Below are 25,976 nucleotides of genomic sequence, written 5' to 3' on the forward strand. Positions count from 1 at the left end.
ATGATACTGTTAACTGGTATTCCAGTAGTGAAGAGGAAGAAGGAAGCAGTGTCAAGTCAATACTGAAAACATTGCAGAAACAAACAGAAACTTTAAGGAGTCAACAACAACCTTCCACAGAACTCAGCACTCCTACTGATCCAAGACTTGCTAAAGAGAAAAATAAAGGAAGCCAAGTGGTTGACCCTAGACTTAGGACTATCTCAAGGCAAGACGTTAGAAAATCTTCTGAGTCTACCCCACTGGATCTTAGACTTGCATGGGATCCCAGGAAATTAAGAGGGAATGGAAGTGGTCACGTAGGTTCTTCTGTTGGTGGAGCAAAGTTTGATTTACATCATGGAAATGCTGGCCCTAATGTCAAACACAAAAGAGGAGACGATGACGATGAAGATACTGAAAGAGAACTGAGAGAAAAAGCTTTCTTAATACCTTTGGATTCTTCCCCTGGTATAATGCTCCAGGATCCAAGGTCACAACTGAGACAGTTTAGTCACATTAAAATGGATATTACCCTAACCAAACCCAACTTTGCAAAACACATCGTGTGGGCTCCAGAAGACTTACTTCCAGTCCCTTTGCCTAAACCTGACCCAGTATCTTCAATCAATTTACCTCTGCCCCCTCTTATAGCTGATCAGAGGCTCAGTAGGTTGTGGAATACAAAAAGTGATCTTCGTCAAAGCACAGTGCCCACTGATGCAAAACTAGCAGCCAAGGCCAAATTTAACACAGCAAACAGAGAAGGCTACCTAGAACAATTTGGAGATGTACATAGTTCAGGAAGTAAATTAGGAGACCCTAGGCTGCAAAAAAATTTTGATCCTAGACTTCACAGACTGCATAGTACAGAGTCTCATCAAGCAGTTATGAAGGATTCACATACATCAAAGGGTGCCCCTCATGTAGCCAGATCAAACTCTGGTTCATCACAGCCCTTAGGGGCAGTATCTAGCAATTCTGGTCCTGGGGCTTTGCCTCCATATGCCCCTAAACTCTCATCTTCAGCTGGCCTTCCCCTGGGAACTCCAGGTTCAGTCCTTAGTGCTATTAGTTTGTATGACCCTAGGGAGCATAGTTCATCATCTACATCAGAGCCAGCAACAGAAAATGCAGAGAGCCAGAAAAAAAGTGGTGGTTTAAAAAGTAGTGATAAAAACGAGCCTCCTACTGGAGAAGCAGTCCTACCACAGAAAATCGCTCCAAACGTGGACGTCCCTGTTGATGGGCCAGCTGACCCAGAGGCAGATATCCTTGGGAGTTCCGGTACCGTTCAGGTCCCAGCAGTGCACAGTCTTCCGATTCAGGCATTAACAGGCTTAATTAGACCCCAGTACAGCGATCCAAGACAGTCAAAGCAGCCGGGTCAGGTGAGCCCCACCCCAGATGATGACCCTCGTAGAGCAACAGATGACAAATCTCTGAAAGAGGTTTTTAAAACTTTTGATCCAACTGCTTCACCGTTTTGTTAGCTATTGTGTAATTAAGCAGTTCTTTTCACTCTTGTGACTATTGCAGTCCCCTGCTGTTTTGTAACTGGTTTACCTCTATAGTTTATTTATTTTTAAATTATAAACACTTTTCAGCTGCTAGTATCAGAACCACATGAAGTTATATCCTCTAAAGCCTGTGGTATTTTATATAATATTTTTATAATTTTAAGAGACTGTAGTAATTGACATAGAAACCTATATATCACGTTAGCTTCAGTAAAAGTACTTTTATTGTAAATAAACCATCATGAACTCAACACTCTGCCTGAATATATGCCAGTTGTCTTTCATAATCAGTGTTTAGATAAATGATTACCACTTTTATATGGTTATTAGTTTCAAGCAATATAATGTACATTACTTTTCAGAAACAGTATTTTGACTAGGATCCTATTTGTCAACACAGAACCGATTAATATGTAACGCTGACTGCTAGCTAAAATGTAAAATGACGTAAAACATTTTTAAAATCGTAATTAGCAGAGCAGTTCATGTTTAAGGGCATCACTTTTATTAGTACTGGCAATATTATTTGTGTAAATGAAGCATTTGAATGTTGTACCTTTTAAAAGTATTTTATGGTATACTGTATCATAGAAGTTGGAGATATATAAATAGAATGTTTTGCTAAAATGAAAAATTCCCGAGTTCTCTAACATAACTTTTTAATTTTTCATATTAATAGTTATGAGTTACTGCTGTGTTACATTATGATGTTTATGCGTTTCGATGTTTTTTGTCTTTAGCAGCATAATTTATATTACTTTTTCAAATGATGTAGCTGCAATAATTGTATTCATCATGACTTTGGCAATTTTTAACAAAATTTTAAAAGATCCAGTGAGTCTGTGGTGATTATTTCACTGATAATGTTTTAAATGTCCAGGTTCTATATTTTTTCTTAAATAGCGAGAAAACACAGAGATGGTATAGTCAACTGTATATGGCTACCAATAAAGAACCTCTTTCAGATCTCACCTGACTGGCATTCTATAACAGAGGAGACTGCCTGGTGTTTTAATGTATTCAATGTCGTCATAGTTCGGAAACCTCCTGAATTGATTAGAGGTTGTATTTTTATGAAAAATAATTTGTACTCATTCTTGTATATTTATTGCAGTATATAAATAATGGCAACCCTACCTGTTTTATACATATATTATTTATAACTAAAACTAAGTAGGACACTTAGTTTCAGGCTAAGTGTATATATTAATATCTTGAACTAGAGGTATGTGACAGTATTTGCTAGTAACAACTCTAAAAGGTAACTTGAAAAGGAGTATTTCATTATAAAAGATCATGGAAGTAGAGGAAATCAGTCCTTGAGAAGTGATTTTTAAAATATACAGCAAAATATTTATGTGGGAACCTAACACTCAGATAGCATATGGTTTAATACTAATGTATATCCTTTCTCTTCCCTTCTTCACTTTTTACTTTTTTTGCCCTGATTCCGTGCTTAAATGGGGTTGCAGTTAAGTGAGCAAGAATTCTGCCTGCCTACCTAAGAAGTTCATTGTGTTCTAAGTGCAAGGACAGTTGTTCAAGGGAATGTGAGTTCCTACTATTTATACTTTGGTTGCATTGTAGCCTAAAGTGGTTCTGGATAATGTTTTGGGGTTAAAAAATGCAGTTTAAAGCCATGATAGAAAGAATTTTCTGACTTACTATCCAAACGAACTTTATTGTTAATTGAAAAGTCAATAAAATGGATAAAACTGACAGAAAAAAAAATATAGACACATTTATATTCCTAAGAATAATATTCCTTTATCAGGATAAAATCAGTAAAATTGCTGAATTTTAGTAATTAAATTGAAAATTTTAGCAAATCTTTAATTCATGATTTTATAATTATTGTAAGTGATGCTGTTTACATTTAAAATATCACACAAAAAAAGATAATTTGGATGTTAAAGATCAAAATGGAATCCAAATTTTTTTCCAGATTCTTAACAGAAGATCCTTTTTACTAAGAGAGATATTAAAAGATTAATTTAAAAGTAAGGTTTAAAAACCATTAATACTTACTTACTAAGTAAGTTCATTTACTTAGTATTCTTGAGCCCCCGTTACATCGGCTAGTGGCCTAGAGGCTATTTTACAAGAAAGTTTGAACTTACCTTCAAATTTAACAATATATTTTTTGTGAAAATGTTTTATTTATGTTTAAAATAATGATTTTTTATTTGTAATGCTTTTTAATTGAGATAACTTTAGGGAATATTCTATTATATCCTATCAACCTGGATTATCTTAATATCCTTTTTCTTTTTCTTTCTTTTTCTTTCTTTTTCTTTTCCCATTTTCTTACCAAAATTTAATAAGTAGCCATTCTCTCTAATTAATAAGCTCCTTGTAAGGTGAATTGGTGTTTTTAGAATCCATCTAATTTGATTTACACTATTACACTGAAAAGTACATTATGTCCCTATTCTTAGAAGCCAAACATTTACAGATAACAGAAATAACTGTGTCTTTAAAGAGTCTGCTAGACTCATTGGTTGAGATGTAACTTAACTATTCATACTGGTTTGTGAGAGTTTTATACCTGTTCCCTTTGGTGTTGAATAGAGTGGGATATATCAGGGTGTTGAATTGGGATATCCAGATGATCATAATTTAGATTGAGCAGCTACTTTCCCATGTCTTGTTTAGTTTGCTCCCAACTCCTATCTCTGGAGCTTTCCTAGTTAGGACCTCATTCTGAATCTTGAAAATGAACCAAATGTTGGAGTGATTTCAAACTCTGCCTCAGCAGTTAGGTCTGTTGCTGTACAGACCCTCTGTGTTACCCAGCCGTATGCACTAAACCCCAGAATTAGGTTGCAACCAAAGTAGCCTAATTATGAAATGATGTTTGCTTAGGTTTGTTTGTCTTTTCATTTGCCGTAGGAGTTTAGTAATTTTCCTTGCTAGTCGTACTTACTTTAAGAGTAGAAGAATAGTTGATTAGTAAAAAAAAATCCTGTATGAGTGTTCGTGTAAGCTACTTGCTGAATTAATTAGAAGAGAGAGAGGGAGGAAAGGAGAACTTATGAGGGCTAGAGGTTTATGACAATGAATTCATATTCTTGTTCTGAATTGATTTGTAGGTGTTTTATCTTAATGTCTAGTTCGTTTTCTGTGAAATGGGTATAATTTTGACTGTTTACAGATGTGATGTAAGGAGCGAAGTAATTATCATTTTTAAGTATTTGTAAATATAAAGTTGCTTTATGACTTCCACAAACATAATCATTACGTTCCCACTGAGTTTGCATTAAGTTGTACAGATTCCGAAATAACATGATATGGTTTGTGTGGTGCACCAGTTCTATGAAGTTTCAGATGATACACATTTGAGACACAGTAGAATTGCCTGAGAAGTTGTTTCAGAGAATATTAACCCATCAAGTTGGCAATTTCCTTAAACATTTTGTGTATCAGTAAAACACAGGACTTTCCTATTTTAGAGCTCTATGGACTTGTAGTGTCTATTCAAGATCTGACCGCTCTGCCCATTTTATGCAAGTTGGATATTGATGGAGGGTGAAAATCCTCTGATAGTCAGTGTCGTATGACGTATTTGCTTGAATCATAGCACATGTGTTGTGGGCGAAGTGGCCAACTCAGTCAATATAAGGACTGTTGGCTTTTAGAAACACTAGGGATATTTACTCCCACCTCTTAATATATATTTCTGCAAGCATGTGACATTGAGGTCTTTCTTAGTGACCATTTGCTTGATATTGATAAAGGTACATTTTCCTTTGGTTAATGGCATCTTGACGTTCGGAAGTTCCTAGGGATCTAGATGTGAGGGCTTGTCAGTGTATTTCCATTTGCACAGGACAGAGTCTTACGGTGGAGATGTTCTCCCTGAGCTCACCCTTCTGGGCTGAGGGCTACACCTCAGAGGGGTTGTCTGTGCTCAAGGCTGTACCTCGGCGAGGTGGTCTGCAGTCAAGCAGTCCACTGATAGGGTGCCTGCAACCTTCAATATTGGGCTTTCTGTGAATCTCTAGAATGAAGAGTCGTAATTATCTTTTCAGAAATGGTTTGGTAGCACTTGATAATGTTATGTTCAAAATTTACTGGTCATTAGTAAACTTAATTAGTTTAAATAAGGCTGAGTTTAGGAAATTTAAGCTTTGACAAAATGTAACCAAACAGGGTCTGAGTGTTTAAAGCTGTTTTTCTCACTTATGTGTTAGGACTTGGTGTTTATGTAATGTCTCTTCCCGAAGTAGCTTATGTGATTTGCAGAACCGGCGCCAGTAGCTACCAATCGCTGTTACTGCTGGCGTTATGTTTTCGAGTATGTTATTTATTAGCAGTGTCTGCCAGTTGTAACAAAATCCAAATTAACCTGCCTTTCTTGGAAAGGACACATACCTAAGAAAGGACTTTAAGTTACTGTCAACATAACGTTTAGAATTTCTCATTTTAAAATAAGAAATAAAAAGCACATTTTAAACTGTATTTTATGCTTTTGGAGGCAGAACCCATATGTGTCTCCTTGCTTCTCTGTTTTCCCATTGCAGCAAGCCTAGTTCTACGCACACCATGGGTGCTTTGTTCCCAACGTCCATCCAAGTTTAGATTTTACAGGTGCTGTCATCTGTTAGAGTAGATGCGACAGAGCCATTCCATGATCGTATTAGAAAGAGTACAATCATAAATTATACCTCCTTCAGTAGACACAGGGCACCAACCTTCTCTTTTTTTGTCTCCCCTCCCCACCTCCCACCCAAACAATGTGAAAGTAGGGTTATGGCAGCTTTACTTAGGAGTTGTATGTTTCTACAATAGTTCGTAATTCTATGAGTCCTCCAGACTTACAAGATAATTTTACTACTTCATTGTGGAAGTTTGAATATATCAGTAATTTGTCCCCATAGATCTATGAAGGGTTCTTTCTGTAATCTGAAAGAACTCCATGCTAGAGTCTTATGTTTTTATGTTAAAATATATTTCTCTAATTTCCCCCTTCCTATTCTCCTCAAAATTCAACCAAAATTATGAAGATATGCCTAACCTAGTGAATTTCCAATCGTATTTTATCCTAAGACCATTAACTTACCCTTTCAAGTCATGAATTGGACTCTAAATCTGGGTCTTGTGTCTTGTCCTTAAACACCCTTCATTACCCTTTAGAACAGAACAGTCATGTGCTACAGTTGTGAGCATAAAGGAAATCCGTTTTTTCCAACAACTATGAGTTCTTGGAACAATATCTTGTAGCTTGGTTTATCATTGGATCTCTTGTTTTTTAAACTTAGAATTTATGAGAAAAAAGTTAATATATAGCTTGTTATGGCATTTTAGAAAAAAATCAACCCTGTGAATTATCCGGCTCCACGCTCCTTGGCTCATTACTCTACTGATTTTAATACCTCTGTGAGGGCATTAAGGTTGAGAGGAATGGCGAAATTTGTGTTAGATAGTATTATTTTGTCACTGATGTGATATATAGGTTATTGTAAAGGAATTAAATACACACAGACCCAATTTTTGAAAATTAGTCATGTTGTTCCCAAACTTCCATTACAAGCAAGATCTTGGGGTTGGTTGTCCGTGATAGACTATACATTTTATATGCTTTTTAAGTAGAGAAGGTGAAAAATAATTAACTAGTATTGCAGGTAGAGGTCCACCTCTATTTTATAGGAATTTGCCCTCCAAATGTTTGAGAGAGAAGTCACATAAGATAGGAGAATATCTTTTCCTGAAGTAGAATGAAATTTCCTTTAAAAGTGACAATCAAGAAATAGTCATTTCTATACTTACTTGCCAAAGTTTTTAAAAAATTTATGTTTCTTACCGTAAACCCAGTGCTCCTCCACCAAGGATTCAGAAAGGGCTCAGTATAAATCCAGGGTTCTAGGCCATTTTGTTTTTAGTCTAGGGCTGCTATGCTTGCACATGGTAAGGGCATTGATGGCACTTATGTCCTAGGATGTCATGTGTTTGTGTGTTTGGTAGGAGGTGGTGTTGTGTCCAGATTCCTGGTCGCCCACTTTCTATCAGATTTACAAGCCCCATCTGTAAGGTAGGCTGAAATCCAGATTAAACCTATGCAGTATGAAGTAGTGGGTTTTTTTAACTTCCTACCGTTAATTATTTCAGTTCCCCACATTGTATCTCAAATGGTGGGGAAATGCTGCCTTGACTGTTTCACTTTGGAGGGTTTTAATAGATGCCAATTTAGTAGATTAACTAAATTATTAACCTACTGTCTGTTCAAAAGATACCAGCAAAGGGTGTACTTTGCTGAACTGATAAATTATTCTACATGAGGACTAACAAATCCCTTGGTAACATCAGGAATATCTTTTTTTTCCCCTTCTCATTTACTAAAAACTTTTCCAAGTTGCATTCTGTTGTTGCAAGTTTCTGTAGTTTTCTTCTGTGACATCTTTCTATTGTCTGACTTTAAATAAAAATGTTTCTAATAATATCTGTCTGGCAGTGCATTGCTTTGCTTTAATAAATCTTCAGTAGTTAAAGATAGAGCATTGGGGAGCCGTGTACTCATATGAGAGTTTGTAAATGGAACACCTCCAGGTCTTCCTGAAAGAAGGGGACAGCAGTAAACTGTCCTTCAGGTTATCCTTAGTGCACAGAGAATGTGCTTCACTTAACCACAGAGATTAACAGCATTTAAGGCCCTATCCTGCGTAAGGGAGTATCTCTTACATTAGCTTAAATCAATTTTCTGTTAAAAGATCTGAATCTGAGAGGTTGCTAGCAAATGTAATGCTTTGGTGTAGAACAAGAGCTCTTCAGGGTCAAAATAGGATCTCATTGCAGGAAAGGCTCTCAGAGAGCAACTGGTCATTCTTCCCTCCAAGATCAGGAGCAACAAAGAAGTGGCTAGTCACGCTTCCCTCAAAGGTCAGGAAGTATCATTAAAAGGTGTTTTCTGACTTCTGTTCTAGTATGTTCAATGGCCAAGGGCACCCTGTCTCAAATAAGGGAACCTAGTAGATTACTGGATTTAATTACGGAGCAACTCAGATGATCAGAAACTTCTTCCTTGAGAGCTAGCGTGATCTGGTCCTGGTGCAGTCTCTCCTGAGCAGTGCAACGCGGGGCGAGTTAGGACTTCAGTGAGTATCACTTTCCTCATGGACAAAGTGGGGACTCATCACTTATTTAAGAAAGATTGTTTGAGCACTTAGCATTTGCTATTATGTTTTGAGTTACAGAGATGGGTAAGATAGACTGCTTTTTAAATCAGACTTACTACAAAGTGAGTGAAGTCACAGTGCTTTGCGGCTAATATCAAATGATCAAGTGCACAAGGATATATTTTAGAAAATTACAAGGAACAAAAAAAAAGTATGGTGGACATAATGTTACATAATTCTTTCAAAGCAAACCATGCCCGTCTCTAACATCCTCACATTGGTCATGGCTCTGCCCCTTAAACTTCATCCTCCACAATGGCACATTCGTCTGCCCAACATTTTAGAGCCCAAAAGTGTTTATGATAATTACAGTAAAACCTCAATAAATGCTAGTTTAGTGATGGGCAGTGTGCTTGGGGATTAATTAAATATTCACCATGTGACGAACATGCTGGTTACTTTTTTCTGCTACAATATATTCTTGGATACCCCGTCAATAAAATGCTCAACAAATATTTTTATTGAGATATAATTGACATGGAACATTCTATTAGTTTCAGGTGTACAACATAATGATTCAATTTATATATGTATTGTAAAATGATCACCACAATAATTCTAGTTAACATCCATCACCCTGCAGTTACAAATTTTTTATCTACTCTCAACAGCTTTCAGATATGCAATACAGTGTTATTAACTGTAGTCACCATGCTGTATATTACATCCCAGGACTTACTTATTTTATAACTGGAAGTTTGTCCCTTTTGACCCCCTTCACCAGCTTTGCACCCCACCCCTCCCTGCCCCAGCCTGCCTCTGGTAACCACTGATATGTTCTCTGTATCTCTGAGTTGGCTTTTTGTTTTTGTTTTTTAAATTCCACATATAAGTGAGATCATTCAGTATTTGTCTTTCTCTGTCTGTCTTACCTCACTTAGCGTAATGCCCTCAAAGTCCATCCATGTTGGCACAAATAGCAGGATTTCCTTCTTTTTTTATGGCTGAAAAATATTTCACCTTATGCATATGTACCACATCTTCTTTATCCATTCTTCCATTGATGAACACTTAGGTTGCTTCCATGTCTCAGCTATTGCAAATAATGCTGCAGTGAACATCAAGGTGCATAGACCTTTTCCTGTTAGTTTTGTTTGTTTGTTTCCTTCAGATAAATATCCAGAAGTGGAATTGTTGGACCATTGGTAGTTCTATTTTTAATTCTTTAAAGAACCTCCATACTGTTTTCCGTAGCGGTTGAAGCAATTTACATTCCCACCAGTAGTGCACAATGATTCTTTTTTCTCCACATTTCCACTAACACTTGTTATTTCTTGTATTTTTGAGAATAGCCATTCTGACAGGGGTGAGGTGATACCTCGTGGGTTAGATTTGCACTTCTCTGATGATTAGCAATATTGAGCACCTTATCATGTACCTGTTGGCCATCGGTATGTCTTCTTTGGAAAAATGTCTCTTCAGATCCTCTGCCCATATTTTAATCAAATTGGTTTTTTTTCTTTTGCTATTCAGTTGCATGAGTCCTTTATATATTTTAAATCTTAACCCCTTATCAGATGGATGGTTTGCGAGTATTTTTTCCCATTCTGCAGGTTGCCTTTTCATTTTGTTGATGGCGGATAAATATTTATTGACTGAATGGACTAATTTCAACTTAGAAAGGCTTTGGAAAGACTCACACACTTGCAGTTATCTTCTCCTGCCTGTGGAGTACCTAGTGAGTGAGAAAGAACGCAGATTGGTCTTGTTCTCAGATCTCAGCTGCTGAAGCTGGAATTAGACCAGTGAAGTATGGTCACCACTGTCACGTTGATGGCATCCAAGGAAGTGAAAAGACCAAAGTGTTCCTGTAAAACAAAGCAAAATTCCAACATAGGATTTATTAGCCATAACCACAGACGAGCACATGTTTCCATTGATCTTACAGGCATGTAACCTGGCAGGTCTCTCAAGGATCCCTAAGTGCCTTTAATTATGCTTAGAAGCTCTTTTCCCAAAAGTGAGCCAAGCCTCTCTACATCCCTGATATCTACCTCCTCCCCCTAAGTAGCATCAGAAACAGTCATTAAAAGATGTGTCATTTTTCAAATTATTAACGGACTTTCTCTTTTGTCTTTCGGAGTTTGCAAACTCTTGCCTCATTGGCTTGTGACAGCCATCCAACTGGGATAGTGGAGTGAAAGAGAAGAGACCATTATGGCTTGTTACAAGGAATACAAAGAGAATGAAGGTAATTTTCAGCTTTAACACTCAAAAATGGAATTTTGCAGCAATATCGTAACCTGGTTTGAAATAATTATCTGAATTCCTTTATCACCCCTGCAATATATCAATGACCAGAGTTTTGCTTAAAAAGGGGGCAAACAAAAGAGAAATGTGGTGGAGGAAGGAAGCCTTTTTCTTTCTATCCCTGGAGAATTCTAAGAAAAAGCATAAGAGGAAAGGAGAAGAGGGGATTGATCAGATAGGTGTCCAGAATTGTTTTCTTGGGGGTTGTGGGTAACGAGAGCTTTGATTTCTGTCTGAGATTCTGGGAGGAGACTGTAGTGCAGAGGTCCCATCACTGATGTGGGGCAGCCAAGGTTACATGGAAGTATTTGCTCAGGATGTCCTGATTCTCCTGGGGCACTCTCAAACCTGTGTGTCCACGGGTGCCCTCTGTGATAAGATGTGGTGACCACACAGCAGAAGCCAAGGAAGGGATCATTAAGAGCTTAAGCCATTAGGAGCCAAGGAGAAGCAAAGGCTGTGAGGGCAGTTGTCTTATGCTCCCTGGGAGCACTTCCCAAGCTGAAGAAAGGGCCACAGTTTACCCAGGTGTAGATACGGCATGAGAGGCCAGTAGGTGTTGTGGACAGTGATCAGAGCAATGGATTTCAACCAGTGGCCACTCCAGGATCAGCACAAAGCTGCCGGGCTCACTACCCCTACCCCCAAGCCAAAAAATGTGTGTGCAAACTACAGGGCTCACTACCGAACCTCCCCACCTACCCCGCTCCGCCCCCCCCCCCCCCACACACACACCCCTAGATGCCATCTTAGGAGAGACTGAATCCTACTAAGCTTTTAAACCAGCTTGGACATCTAATTTTCTCCTGCTGATCATTGGGTGTGAACTCAGGAGAAAGGCCAGACAGTCTATTTTGTTATGGACAAAATAAGCAAACAAAAAACCTTTCCATATCTGAGTTGTGTGAGCTAAAATCTGCAACCCAAGAGACACTTACTGAAGAGCAGCTTACTTTCCATCAAGCATCTGGAGTTCGTAGTTCCCCCAGGCTCACGACAGCAGACGGGGCAACAGAAGTTCAGTGTTTACTCTGAGGCCTCGTCCACTATTTCCGTTGAACACTGGCTCAGAGAGAGTTCACCAGATGTCCAATTCTTACACAGAACCCAAGAGTTTACTGAGACAATATCTCATTACATGTTCCAGGAGGTGGTGTTGGCAGTTTAGTTACTGCCATCCATTTCCAGGAAGGCAGCAGACCCTGAAATTTGGCAATGTGTTGTTCAAGAGGGCTTCAGTATACATAGAAAGGAAGAGAGTGTCATCGGTGAGGCCAAGCAAGCATAGTTGTAAGATAGGTTAGATAGAAAATTAATTTAAATGAGTCTCAGAGGAAAAATAAAGGCTATGAATAAGGCTAAACTGTGGTTTCATTTAATGAACTGAATACAAGTTTAAGTACAACTAAAATGGACATAGTTGATCTAGGAAGCAGTGAGACAGCCTCACAAAGGTTTGCATTCGTTTTTACAACTGCTCTAAGACTGGTTTGGAAATCTTAAGTTGGTATTCTATCAAGGCCCCGTCTATGGGATTGGGTTGTCTCCTCAGTAAAATAATGCATTTAATTTGAGGAATGAAATTTCTTGTTCCAGATTCAAAATTATAAATATGTATGTTTCTGGATCTCTGTGTCCATTTTTTGTTTAAGTGTGTGTGTGTGTGTGTGTGTGTTGTGCTGACATACCAGATGTCCCAGTGTTTAGTTTAGTTTTGGAATCGGTGCCAGTTGCCTATTAGGTCCATATAATCAGGACAAGGTACCAGCTCAGTTCAGAGTTAAATGTAGGAAGTTAAGAGAAGCACCCTAATATTCTTCTGTGAATTAAGTGTAAATGATCTCAGGAGGCTACTAAGTCCCATGATAATGTTAAGAAATGTAGAAGGAAAAGAATGTTTTCTATCTCCTCAACATTCAAGTTCCTGAGTGTTCCAGTTTCAGTGTGCAGGGTTGTGAGGAGGAGGAAGACTGGCCTGCCTGTCCACTCCTTCTAAGTCCCCTCCTCCTGCCCTCTTCTGTTTTTTGATCTCCAGCCATACCTAGGTTTTTACCAGTTTTTACTTCATTTTGTTTTAGAGAAGGGATTGTCCATCCTACCTCCCCACTTTCAAATCTTGATTTGTCTCCTCCTTCCCCTAAGGATTTGCTTTTCCAGGCATCCCTTCCCTGTTCAGTCTCTGTATGGCGGCAACTTCACTTACATGTGTGCTATATCCCTCCAGTGAAAACTACTGAACATGACTTCTGCTCTGGTCATAATGTTGTAACCGGGACTGGATTTATCATCCTCCTTTAAACAACTAGAAAACTGGATTAAAATACATGAAATTACTCTATTAGACATTGGACCAGAGTCCATGAAAGACATTGATATTTAAGAGAAGAAAAACAACTAAGGAAGCCCTGCAATCACCCCAGCTCTTTGCCTGTCATTACTTTCTGGACCACAGAGTAGGGAGGAGGATCCCAGGCAGTGCACAGCAGTCTCACTAAATGGAGGCAAAGGTGGAAGCAGGAGGCAGAGGCAGCTGTGTGGCAGAGTTCTGGAGAGGAGAGAGCTAGCAGAAACAGAATTCCAGAAATATGTGTAGGGGTCCCCTTGAGTCTTTGTTGAACACTAAAATGTGAATTTGTGGAGTGAAACTCCACAAGGTTGGATAAAGAGTGGCTGGGGAGCTGTGAGTTATACTGTTCTAGGAACTCTTACCACCGCTAGGAATTGTTCAGGCTTCCTCCAGTCAGAGGGGAGAGTTCTCATTGATCACTTGAGTATGCAGCAGAGACTCCAGAAAGGCTGAAGCTTAATAGTAGGTTTAAATTATCCCTAAGATAGAGACTACTCTCTGTCTGATATAACAAAGCTTAAAAATAAGGCTCAGAAGGATAAAACTAAACCACAAGTGATTGCACTGCCTGCCAGAACAGAGCTCAGCACTCTTTAAAGTGAGACAGTAAAATCCATACATTCAACAGCGTAAGATCTACAATGTCCCGCATCCAACCAAAAATTGGTAGACATGCCAAGAAGCAGGAAAGTATTGTCTTTTACTAGGAGACAGTAAGTCAGTAGAAACATATCCAGAAAGTATAGCATGATGAAATTAGCAGACAGGGATATAAAAACAGCTATTATAAATAAGTTTACATACTTAAGGGAAAATATTAGCATATTGAGGAGAGAAATGGAAGATAATTTTTAAAATAATGAGATTTCTAGAGCTGAAAAGTACAACATCAGAAGTAAAAAGTTCACTTCATGCAATTAAAAAGAGATAAGACACTGCAAAAGAAAATATTAGTGTACTTGAAGATGTAGCAATAGGAAGTATCCAAAATGGAGCACAAAGAAAAAATAAATTTAAAAAAACAACAAAAGAACAAGAGTTTCAGTGACCTGTGAGCAATACCAAGCAGTCTTTCATACATGTAATTGGACTCCCAGGAGGAGGATTGGTGGGGGAAGGAGTAGCAGAAAAAAATATTTGAAGAGATAGCAGAAAATTTTCAAAATTTGATGAAAGCTATAAGTTCAGATGCAAGAAGCTCAATGAACCTCAAGCACGATAACCACAAAGAAGAACACTCCAAGGCACATAATCAAATTCCTGAAAATCAGTGATTAAGGGAAACTCGAGAGACAGAAACAAAAGACATATTATGTACAGAGAAATAAGCCTAACAATGACTGCAAATTTCTTGTCAGAATCCAAATGAACCATAAGACAATGGAAAGACATCTTTAAAGTACTAAAGGAAACTATCAATGTAGAATTAGGTAACTGGTGAAAATACCTTTCACAAATCAGGAAAAAGTTAAGACAGTTTCACACAAACAAAAGCTGAGAGAATTTGTTGCCATCAGACCTGTACAATAGGAAATGTTAAAGGAAGTTCTTTGGGCAGAAATAAATGAGGAATGAGGTGCATGAGAAATGGTAGATATGTAAGAAAATATTAAAAATTTTGACTTTTAAAGACTTTGAAAGAAAAATTACTATTTAAAGAAAATATTATAACTGTGGATTGTGGTGTTTATAAAATATATGTTACAACAGTGGCACATGGGAAAGGAGAGGGAAATGGAAGGTTGTTTTTTTTGTTGTTGTTGTTTTTGGTTTTTTTTGAGAGAGAGAGATATACAGTACATGAAGTGGTATAATATCATTTAAAAGTAGACTGTGATAAATTAACAATGAATATTGTAAACCCCAGAGCAATTAGCATAAAATACACCAGGGAAGTACAGCTTATAAAACAATGTGGAGATAAAATGGAATTATAAAAATATGTTCAAGTAATCCAAAAGAAGGCAGGAAAAGAGGAGAAAAAGGAGGAAAACAAACCTTGTTAATAATTTCATTAAATGTAAATGGTCTAAACACTCCACCTAAACTACAGAGATTGTCAGAGCCACTATAAATCCACAATAATCAAGAGTCAGATTGCCTTAAGGATGGACATATAGGCCAGTGTAACAGAAGAGAGACACTAGAAGTTGACCTATATATATATATATATATATATATATATATATATATATATCCAACTGATTTTCACTAAGAAGCTAAAGTAAGTCAATGGAGAAAGGAGAGTCACTTCAGCAAATTATGCTGGAACATCTGGATATTCATATGCAATAAATAAATAAACCTTAACCCTTTTCTGACACCACACACAAAGAGTAATTTGAAATGGATCTTAGACCTAATTGTAAAAGCTAAAATTACATATACACTTATAGAAAAAAATAGAAAATCTTTGCAATCTTGGGATAGGCAAAGGTTTCTTAGATATAAAACAAAAAGAGTGAATTATAAAAGAAAAAATGGTAAATTTGATTTCACTAAAAATTTTAAATTTCTGCTCTTCAGGAGATATCTCTGTGAACACAGACAGGCATGCCCCAGACTGGGAGAAAACACTTGCAATAAGGATTTGTATACAAGATATATAAGAAACTTTGTTATAACTCACTGGTTAATAAAAATTAACCAAAAAATATGGGCAATGAAAGAAAACGATACAAATGGCCAATAAGTACCAGAAAATGTGCTCAATATTATTATTATTTTATTTTTTAATTTAAATAAATAAATATTTATTTATTCCACATGTGGCACTTGGAACTTCTCTGACTAGGGATCGAACCCATGCTCCCTGCAGTGGAAGTGCAGAGTCTTAACCGCTGGACCACCAGGGAAGTCCCTTGGTGCTCAATATTATTAGTGAACAAGGAAATGCAAATTAAAACCCCAGTGACATACCGTTAGACACCCTTGAGAATGACTAAATTTATAAAGACTGACAATATCAAGTGGTGGGAATATAAAACGGCACAACCACTTTTGAAAATAATTTCATAGTTTCCAATAAAAGTAAGAGTATAATTACTATCCAATGCAGCAATTCCACTCCTAGGCATTTATTCAAGAGAAATAAAAATACACGTCCACACAAAATCTCGTACGTTCATTTTTTTTCCAAAATAACAAAACCTGAAAAGAATCCAAATAGCTATGAGCATGCAAATGGATGAAGATATTATGCTATATCCATAATTGAAATACTATTCAGTGATAAAAAGTAACAAACTATTGATACACAAAGCCACATGGTTGTGCTGAATGAAAGAATTCAGACACAAAACAGTCCTTACCATATGATTCCTTTTATGTGAAGTTTTAGAGTAGTCAAAACAAATCTGTAGTTACTGAAAACAGATCAGTGGTTGCTTGGGCCCAGAGATGGGTGAAATTTTACTGTAAAGGAACACAAGGGAACTTTGGGGGATGATGGAAAATATTCTATAGTGTGACCGTGGTTACAAGGTGTATACATTTGTCAAGCGGCAGTTCAGGTCCACATCTTATTCTCCTTGGCCAGCAGCTAATTAAGGCATATTCTCATTCTTCTTCCCCCTCTTCCTTTTCCTCTTCTTCTTCCTCCTTCTCCTCCTCCTCCTCCTTTAATTTATTGAGGTATAATTGGCATGTAACATTAAATTACTTACAGTTGTACAACGTATTGATTTGATATTTGTAAGAATTGAAAAATGATCACCACAATAAGTCTAGTTAAGGCACATTCTTCTTATCACAAAAGGCAAGAGCACAGAAGGATGAACCCAACTATATAAGCATATTTCAACTAACACATCATATCAACAACATTCCATTGCTAAGACAAGTTCCATGGCCAAAACTAACATCTTAATCTGGGGAAATGCACTCTGTCCACAGTGGGAAGGGGAGTGGGGTGAGAAATTGCTGAATAATAGTCTAAACTATCAGAACACTTGAATCAATTCTCTGTATCAAACATTCATACTTATTCAACAAATATTTATTTAGCAGCTTCTCTGCCAATTCTAGGCTCATTTGTGAACAAAAAGACCTGGTCCTCAGGGAGTTTCTATCCTACATTTCTCAAATGAAAAATGTATGTGAAATCCAGCCTACAAAATGGATGAAAGCAGAGACATCCTGGCTCAAGTTGGGGTGGGGTGCTGGATCCCACACTTGAATCACCCCAAAGGAGCAAGTCCCCCACAGGGCAACCAGTTCTCATAAAGCATAGCGAATACCTCGCCACTCGTTGGCTTAAAGGCCCACAGGGACTTCGCTTATCTGTACGACGGGTCCAAACTCCTTGGCTTTGCAATCGAGGCTCCTTTTCCAAGTGCCTTCCAGACTCTGGCTGTCACACCCCTAGATCCACAGATCCAGACCCAGTTAGCTCTGCAGAGAACTAATCGGTCTCTCTATGTGCTCCCATAGTATCAATCACATTCCATTCTAATGAGCTACAAATTTGTCTTCTCAGGTGCACTGTGAACTATCTTCCCATTCGCTTCCATCTCCCCAGGACCTCACACAGTGTCTGTTCCTCAGCAGGAGCTCGTTGAATATTCACTATGGTGTAGGACAGACCGGGGTTCCAGATCAGAGGCCACAGGTGCACACTCCCAGGTCCCACAGCCTTTTCAAAAATCTACATTGGATAGAGTACACAGTATTGTATAGAGTACACAGAAGGGTCTTGCCTCAGAAGGAATTATTTCACCTTAGACTGAACTCTACTCTCATCCCACTTAACAAATCTTAGAAGCAAGACAGAAAATATTAAACTGCTTCCAAGTAACTTAACTGTCTCCCAGAACAAATTCAAGAATATTTATAGGAACACAGAAATAGCCAGCACCCAAAAAGGCAAAATCACAATGTGTGGCACACAGGAAAAAAATCACCAGGCACGCAAAGAAGCAGGAAATACTGCCCATAATGAGAAAAATGAATCTATTGAAAGCAACCCAGAAGGGGCACAGATGTAAGAATTTGTAGAGAAAAAGACATTAAAAGAATCATTAGACTGGTATCCCACATGTTCGTAAGTTAAGTAAAAGCTTAGGAAATATTTAAAAAATCAAATTTTAGAGCAAATAATATTGCCAGGAATGAAGAGATTAATTTATTAATGATAAAAGAGTTAATTCATCCAAGTGATATAAATGTTTATGCACCTAATAACAGAGCTTTAAAATAAATGAAGCAACTCTGATAGAACTATAGAATACGCAAATTCACAATTATATTTGCAAATTTCAATATCCTACTCTTCAAATTGATAGAACAAGTAGAAGGAAAATCAGTAAGGACATCAAATACTTGAGCAACATTGTCAGTCAACTTGACCTAATTGGTTTTTATAGAGTACTCCAACTAGCAACAGCAGAATGCACTTTCTTTTCTAGTGTACGTGGAACATTTATCAAGATAGACTATAACCCAGACCATAAAACAAGGCTCAATAAATTTAAAAGGATTCAAGTACTACAAGGTATGTTTTTTGACCACAAAGGAATTAAATCAGAAGTCAAAACAGAAAATCTCTGGAAATTCCCCCAAATATTTTGAAGCTAAACAGCACAGCTCCAAGTAATCCATGGGTCAACCAATAATTTAAAAAGGAAATTAGAATGTATAATGAGAAATAAAAAAATATCAAAATTGGTGGGATGAAGCAAAAATAGGGCTTAGAAATGTACAGCAGTAAATGCCCATATTAGAAAAGAAGAATGCCACAAAACAATGACCTTACCATCAACATTCAGAAACTTGAAAAAGAAGAGAAAATTAACCCAAAAGTTATCAGAAGAAAATAAATGTTAAAGATAAGAGAAGGAATTCATGAAATAGAAAACATAAACCTAAGACAAAGTCAGCAAAACCAAGAGCTGGTTATATAAAAAAATAAATAAAATTGAGATGAGAAATCTCTACAGAGGCTTATTAGGAAAAAAAGAGTAAAGACAAATCACCAATATCAGGAATGAGAGAAGTGACATAAATACAGATCCTATAGATAGTAAAAGAATAATAATATATTATGAGTAACTTTATGCCAATAAATTTGACCTTAAAAGAAATAAACAATTCCGTTAACTCCACAGACTACCAATATTCACCTTGAATATCCTATACCTATTTAAAAATAATATTTTAATTAAAATATTCCCATAAAGAAAACACCAGGCCCATAAAGTATCACTGATGAATTTTATCAAGCATTTAAAAAAGAAATAACACCAATTCTCTGCTAGAAAATAGAAGGGAACACCTCCCAAATCATTATATGGGGCCAGTATTACACTAATACCAAAACCAAAGACAGTACAAAGAAACAAACAAAAACTACAGTCCAATGTTCCTCATGAGCACAAACACAAAAATCCTCAACAAAAACATACTAGCAGATAGAATCTAACAATACATCAAAAGAATAATATGTCATGACCACGTGGTGTTTATCCTTGGAATGCAAGGCTGTTTCAACATTTGAAAGTTGATTGATGTAATCTAGCATATTAACAAACAACAAAACAAAAATTAAAACCCCCACGTAGTTATATTAATTAATGCAATGCATTAAAAGTATTTACAATATTCAACATCCACTCATGATAAAAATTCTCACATATAACAATAGAAAGGAACTTTCTTAACCTGATATAGGACATTCACCAAAAAGGCCTACAGCTAGCAATATAGTTAATGGTGAAAGACTGAATGCTTTCCCCCTAACAAGGCAAGAATGTCCACTCTCACTCCTTCTCTCCAACATTGTATTGGAAGTTCTAGCCAGCACAATAAGACAGGGAAAAGAAATAAAAGACAGACTGATTAAAAAGGAAGAAGTAAACTTTACAGTAATGACAGTAATATCTACATAGAAAATCCTAAGGAATCTACAAAAAGCTCCTAGAAGCAATAAGTGAGTTTAGGAAGGTAGCAGGATACAAGGTTAACATTTTAAAAAATCAGTTGTATTTCTGTATATTAGTAATAAAATTTGGAAACAAAAATTTTTTAAATGGTACCATTTACAACAATTCTAAAAAGTGAAATATTGAGGGTTTATATATAAAATATGCACGGAACCTTATGCTAAAAACTACAAAATGCTGGAGTGATACACTGTGCTCATGGATTGTAAGTCTCAACATAGTTAAGATGTCAGTTTTCTCCAAACTGATCTATAGATTTAATGTAATTCCAATCAAAATCCCAGCATAATTTTCTGGAGATAACAGACAAGCTGATTCTAGAATCAGCTTGTATATGAAAGGCCAAAAAATTAGAATAGCCAAAATCATTTTGCAAAGGACAAAGTTGGGGGACTTACACTACTGGATTGTAAAGCTTGCAATAAGACTGCAAGAATAAAGACAGTGTGATATTCATGAAAGGATAGACATATAAATTAATGGAAAAGAATAGAGATTTTAGAAACAGACTTGCACAAACATGGTCAGTTGGTTTTTGTCAATGGTGCAAACACAATTTGATGCAAAAAGATAGTCTTTTAAAGTTATAGTGTTGGAACAATGGGACATTCATATACAAAAAAAAAAGAAACCCAAATGAACAAATCTTGACCTCTAACTCACACTTCAATCAAAAATTAATTCAAAATGTGTTATATATCTAAATGTAAAATGTAAAACTATCAGTCTTTTAGAAGAAAACATAGAGAATTTTGTGACCTAAGTTTGGCAAAGAGTTCTTAGCACACAAAAAGCATAATCCATATACCCCCCAAAATTGATAAATAGTACTTAAAAATTAAAAGACATTGGTAGATGAATGAAAAGACAAGTTACAGACTGGAAGAAAATATTTGCAATCACATACTGAACAAAAGAACTTGTATCTAGGATATGAAAAGAACTCTCAAAATTCAACAATAAGAAAAAAAAACAGAAAAAAAGAATAGGCAGCAGATTTGAAAAGATGCTTCAGCAAGGAAGATGTGTAGATAGCAAATAAGTACATGAGAAGATGTCAACATCATTAGTCTTTAGGGAAACACAAATTAAAACCACAGTGAGATACGACTGCTCACCTATTACAAGGCTGAGATGAAAAAGAATGACCATACCAAGTATTGGAGAGGAAGTGGAGGAACTGGAACTCTCAAACGCAGCTGGTAGGGATGTTAAACACTACAGACATTCTGAAAAAAAAAATTGGCAGTTTCCTTAAAAATTTAAATATTCACTTCCACTACCACCCAGCCATTCCGCTACTAGAAATGTTCCTGAAGCAATGAAAGCATTTGTGTGTACAAGGACTCACATAAGATGTTCATAGCAGATGTTTTTGTTACAGCCCCAAACTGCAAGCAGCACAAATGTCCATCAACAGGCAAGTGGATAAGCAAATTGTCCTATATCCATATAATGAAATACTACTAGGCAATGAAAAAGAAAGAATCTTGATATACATAGTAACATGGATATCTCAAAATAATTATGCTGAATGAAAGAAGCTAGAGGGGTAAAAGAACACCTACTGTATGATTCCATTTTTACACAAATCCTAGGTAATGCAAACTAATCTTTTTAATTGAAGTGTAATTGATTTACAATATTATATTAGTTTCAGATGTACAACGGAGTGATTCAATTTTTTAGACATTACAAAATGATTACCACAGTAAGTCTAGTGTCCATCTGTCACCATACAAAGTTATCACAATATTATTGACTATATCCCTTATTGTGCACATTAAATCTTGTGATTTATTTATTTTACAACTGGAATTTGTACCTCTTAATCCTCCTCACCTGTTTCACTCATCCCCTCACCCCTTCCCTCTGGCAACCACCCTTTTGTTCTCTGTATCTATGAGGCTATTTTCATTTTGTTTATTTGTTTTGTTTTTTAGATTCCACATATAAGTGAAATCATATGCTGTTTGCCTTTCTCTGTCATACTTATATCCCTTATCATAATATCCTCTGAGTCCATCCATGTTGTTGCAAATGGCAAGATTTCGTTCTTCTTTTATGGCTGAGTAATACTCCATTGTGTATGTATATTTATCCATTCATTTGTTGATGGACACTTGGGTTGCTTCCATATCTTGCCTATTATAAATAGTACTGCAGTGAACATAGGGCTGCATATAGCTTTTCAAATTAGTGTTTTTGTTTTCTTTGGAAAAATACCCAGAATTGGAATTTCTGGACGTATGCTAGTTCTATTTTTAATTTTTTGAGGAACCTCCATACTGTTTTCCATAGTGGCTGCACCGATTTACATTCCCACCAACAGTGCACGAGGGTTCCCTTTTCTCCACATCCTCACCAACACTTATTTGTTGTCTTTTGATAATAGCCATTCTGACAGGTGTGAGGTGATATATATCCTTGTGGTTTTGATTTGCATTTGCCTGACTGTTAGTGATGTTGAGCATCTTTTCATGTGCCTGTTGGCTATCTGTACGTCTTCTTTGGAAAAATGTCTATTCAGGTCCTCTGCCCTTTTTTTTTTTTTTTCGGTATGCGGGCCTCTCACTGTCGTGGCCTCTCCTGTTGTGGAGCACAGGCTCCTGACGCGCAGGCTCAGCGGCCATGGCTCACGGGCCCAGCCGCTCCGCGGCATGTGGGATCCTCCCAGACCGGGGTGCAAACCCGTGTCCCCTGCATCGGCAGGTGGACTCTCAACCACTGCGCCACCAGGGAAGTCCCCCTCTGCCCATTTTTAAATTTGTTTTTTGATTTGTTTTTTTCTTTCATATTGAGTTGTATATGCTCTTTGTATATTTTGGATATTAGCCCTTAGATATATCATTGTTAGTGTATAGAAATGCAGCAGATTTCTGTTATATTAATTTTGTATTGTGCAAGTTACGGAATTCATGTATTGGTTCTAATCGTTTTTTAGTGGTATCTGTGGGATTTTCTATATATAGTATCATGTTATCTGCAAGCAGTGACAATTTTACTTCTTCCTTTCCAATTTAGATAAAAGGAATTTCTTTCTCTTGCCTGATTTGCTGTGACTAAGACTTCCAATACTATGTTGAATGAAAGTGGTGAGAATAGGCATCCCTGTCTTGTTCCTGCTCTTAGAGGAAATGTTTTCAGCTTTTCACCATTGAGTATGATGTTAGCTGTGTGAAATAAAATTCATATTTTATGACAAGTCAAGAAAAATTTAAACATAAAAAATTTTCTCTGCACTTTGGCCTCCTCTCTCCTCTCTGCTGTGCTTTGTGCACCTGCATTATATTACATTGTCCAAACCTCCCCATCAGCAGAAATATCTGCTCCACCGTAAAGAGCAGCATTCTCCCAGCACCAACAAGGCAACTTAAAAGATAACATTCCTTCTTAATCTTGTAAGGGACCACGATGAACCATGACCCACTATTCACTACATTGTATAAACTGTCAACAATACGTTATTTAATGTACAGCCTCTGTCTTAAAAACTTACATAACTGTGCTTTGACCTCTAATGGGCAGAACAGTTCTCAGAACTTTCCTTGAGGCTGTTCCCAGGTAACAATCCTCAATTTGGCTCAAATAAAATCTTCCATTTCTTTCTTAGATTGACTGATTAATTTTTCAACGACAGCCATGTGCTTGTCATATATGGCCTTTATTATGTTGAGGTATGTTCCCTCTATGCACACTTCATTGAGAGTTTTTATCATAAATGGATGTTGAGTTTTGTCAGAAGCTTTTTCTGCATCTGTTGAGATGATCATATGATTTTTATTCTAATTGTTAACGTGGTGTATAACATTGATTGATTTGCAGATAACTAATCAAACTAATTTTTTTTTCTTAAAACGGGTTAGGTTGACAAATTTTATTTATTTATTTTTAAAATATTTATTTATTTATTTGGCTGCGCCAGGTCTTAGTTGTGGCACGTGGGATCTTGGTTCCTGCGTGCGGGATATTTGTTGCGGTATGCAAGATCTCTTAGTTGTGGCATGCGAGATTTAGTTCCCTGACCAGGGATCGAACCTGGGCCCCCTGTATTGGGAGCACAGAGTCTTAACCACTGGACCACCAGGGAAGTCCCTCAAATTAATCATTAAGTAACAAAGCAGATCAGTCATTCCAGGGACCCCGGAGGGGAGTGAGGACACTTTTGGGGTGATGCATATATTCATTATCCCAATTGTAGTGATGATTTAATGGGTGTATACAAGGCAAAACATCACATTGTATTCTGGTTTTTTTTTTTTTTAAGTGGAAAGAAATCCCTATCTTTATTTACTGTAAATCTGAACCACAATCCCACTGGGTTGTGGGAAATTCTATCTCATCTAGTGTCAGCCCTCCTCCCTATGGGCTGTACCAGAATATAAGAGGGTGGCACGATGTCCCCCAAACAAGCAAGGGCCCAGCCCCCAGGGCATCCCTGCTCCGAGACCATGTACCCAGTCCCTGTCTACATCCCCCTCCTCCAGACCCAGTTCTCCACTTTTGGCCCATGCAGTTCAACCCCTGAGGTGAAGGTCACTGGTCTCCTCATTCCTTTACCAAATAGGTTTTGTGAAAGATCCTGAGAACTGAAAAATTTCCACTGACTCTCCAAGACCTTAATGCCCAACTGTTCCTCTCCATCCCAGATGCTAAACCCAGATTCACCAAATCACAACTCAGGGCCTTCAGACTTGCAGCTCCTGCACTGTATCCCCAAGTAGCACATCTTCAGTTTCCTCACACCTTGAAATTTGAACAGTGCCAAGTTATTCAAGCAAGGTGAACTCTGACTGACTACCAATCTAATCCATAAATCTTTCAGTTCCTGGATCCCTATAGAACGTGCTGGGACTGTTTTCACATTGCAACATCTTAATATAGGCTTAAGCTAATAGGGCTTGGGTGTTTTTTACCTCATCCTTGCCCAGTCTATGTGTGATGTTCCTTCTAAACCCAGAAAGCTAAGTATCCTTCCCAGGAAGATAGCAGTCTCACCAGGGGCCCAGAGCTGTCCCCTTGACTGGGAATACTGTCGGGATAGCTCTGTTCAAGGCCCAGCCCTGGCTGCCCTGCACCCACCCAACCCACTGTGTCCCCCTGTGTCCCCACAGGCTGATTCGGCCTAAAAGGCACATTCCATGGGCTCCCAGAGTCTCAGGGCCAGTGCACACATCAACAGAGAGTCTGACTTGGAGAATACTGCTCAGCTTTTATAATGCTTCTTGAACCAGGGCCACGAGTGTCGGGGGCCCTTTAGTGCTTGTTTTTCGCAGGCCCAGCTCATCACAGTCGAGGTCTGAGGTTTCTTGAAGTCTGTGCCTTCGCAATTTTCTTCTCCACTGCATGCAGAAGGCAGCAACTTCCAGTTCCTCCGGATCTGGGGAAGGCTGTCTCAAACCCTGGAGGAGAGAGAGATGATTAAGTACTAGGAGGCGCTGTGCACTCTCTCCCAGTGTCAGCTCATTGGAGCTCTTAGGGGATTCTTCTGAGTGATGCTGGGACTGGTTTTCTGATATTTTAGCCCTAAATTGAATAGAGAGCAAGGAATCATGTTTGGAGAGGTCCTCTGAATTGGAGCCCACTCATTCTTAAAGGACAAGCACAACAGAACAAAGGATCTTGTCTATCACGATAGAATGTTCTGGGACTGTAGTCAATTTAAAAAGAAAATCTCTCTCTAACCCAAATTCTGCCTCCTGGATCTTGCTTTATTCATTTTGCTTTATGCAAACTATCCATGGGTCTTTAGCCAGCGGCCTAAGCAGAG

At 37.6% G+C, this 25,976-nt stretch overlaps 2 protein-coding genes across 3 annotated transcripts in view; one reads left to right on the forward strand and one right to left on the reverse strand.

The window, feature by feature from the left end:
* The window catches only part of ZC3H6 (zinc finger CCCH-type containing 6), an 80,267-nt gene that overhangs the window by 50,115 nt on the left and 4,176 nt on the right, over nucleotides 1-25,976 (forward strand). For both annotated transcript variants that reach the window (XM_022599041.2, XM_022599042.3), the window contains exon 12: nucleotides 1-25,976. This exon is cut by the window's right edge and continues 4,176 nt beyond it. In XM_022599041.2, the coding sequence (XP_022454749.1) occupies nucleotides 1-1,472 (1,472 nt within the window). In that variant the 3' untranslated portion in view covers nucleotides 1,473-25,976.
* Nucleotides 24,201-25,976, reverse strand: part of LOC111187425 (uncharacterized) — a 33,267-nt gene continuing 31,491 nt past the window's right edge. Inside the window, exon 7 of the mRNA XM_022599094.3 lies at nucleotides 24,201-25,608. Coding sequence (XP_022454802.2) covers nucleotides 25,420-25,608 — 189 coding nt within the window. The 3' untranslated portion in view covers nucleotides 24,201-25,419. The remainder of the gene's footprint in view (nucleotides 25,609-25,976) is intronic.

The sequence above is a fragment of the Delphinapterus leucas genome, chromosome 13 (assembly GCF_059928025.1).
Source record: "Delphinapterus leucas isolate spDelLeu-1000000601 "Yukka" chromosome 13, BTC_Dleu_Yukka2, whole genome shotgun sequence".
NCBI classification, from domain to species: domain Eukaryota; kingdom Metazoa; phylum Chordata; class Mammalia; order Artiodactyla; family Monodontidae; genus Delphinapterus; species Delphinapterus leucas.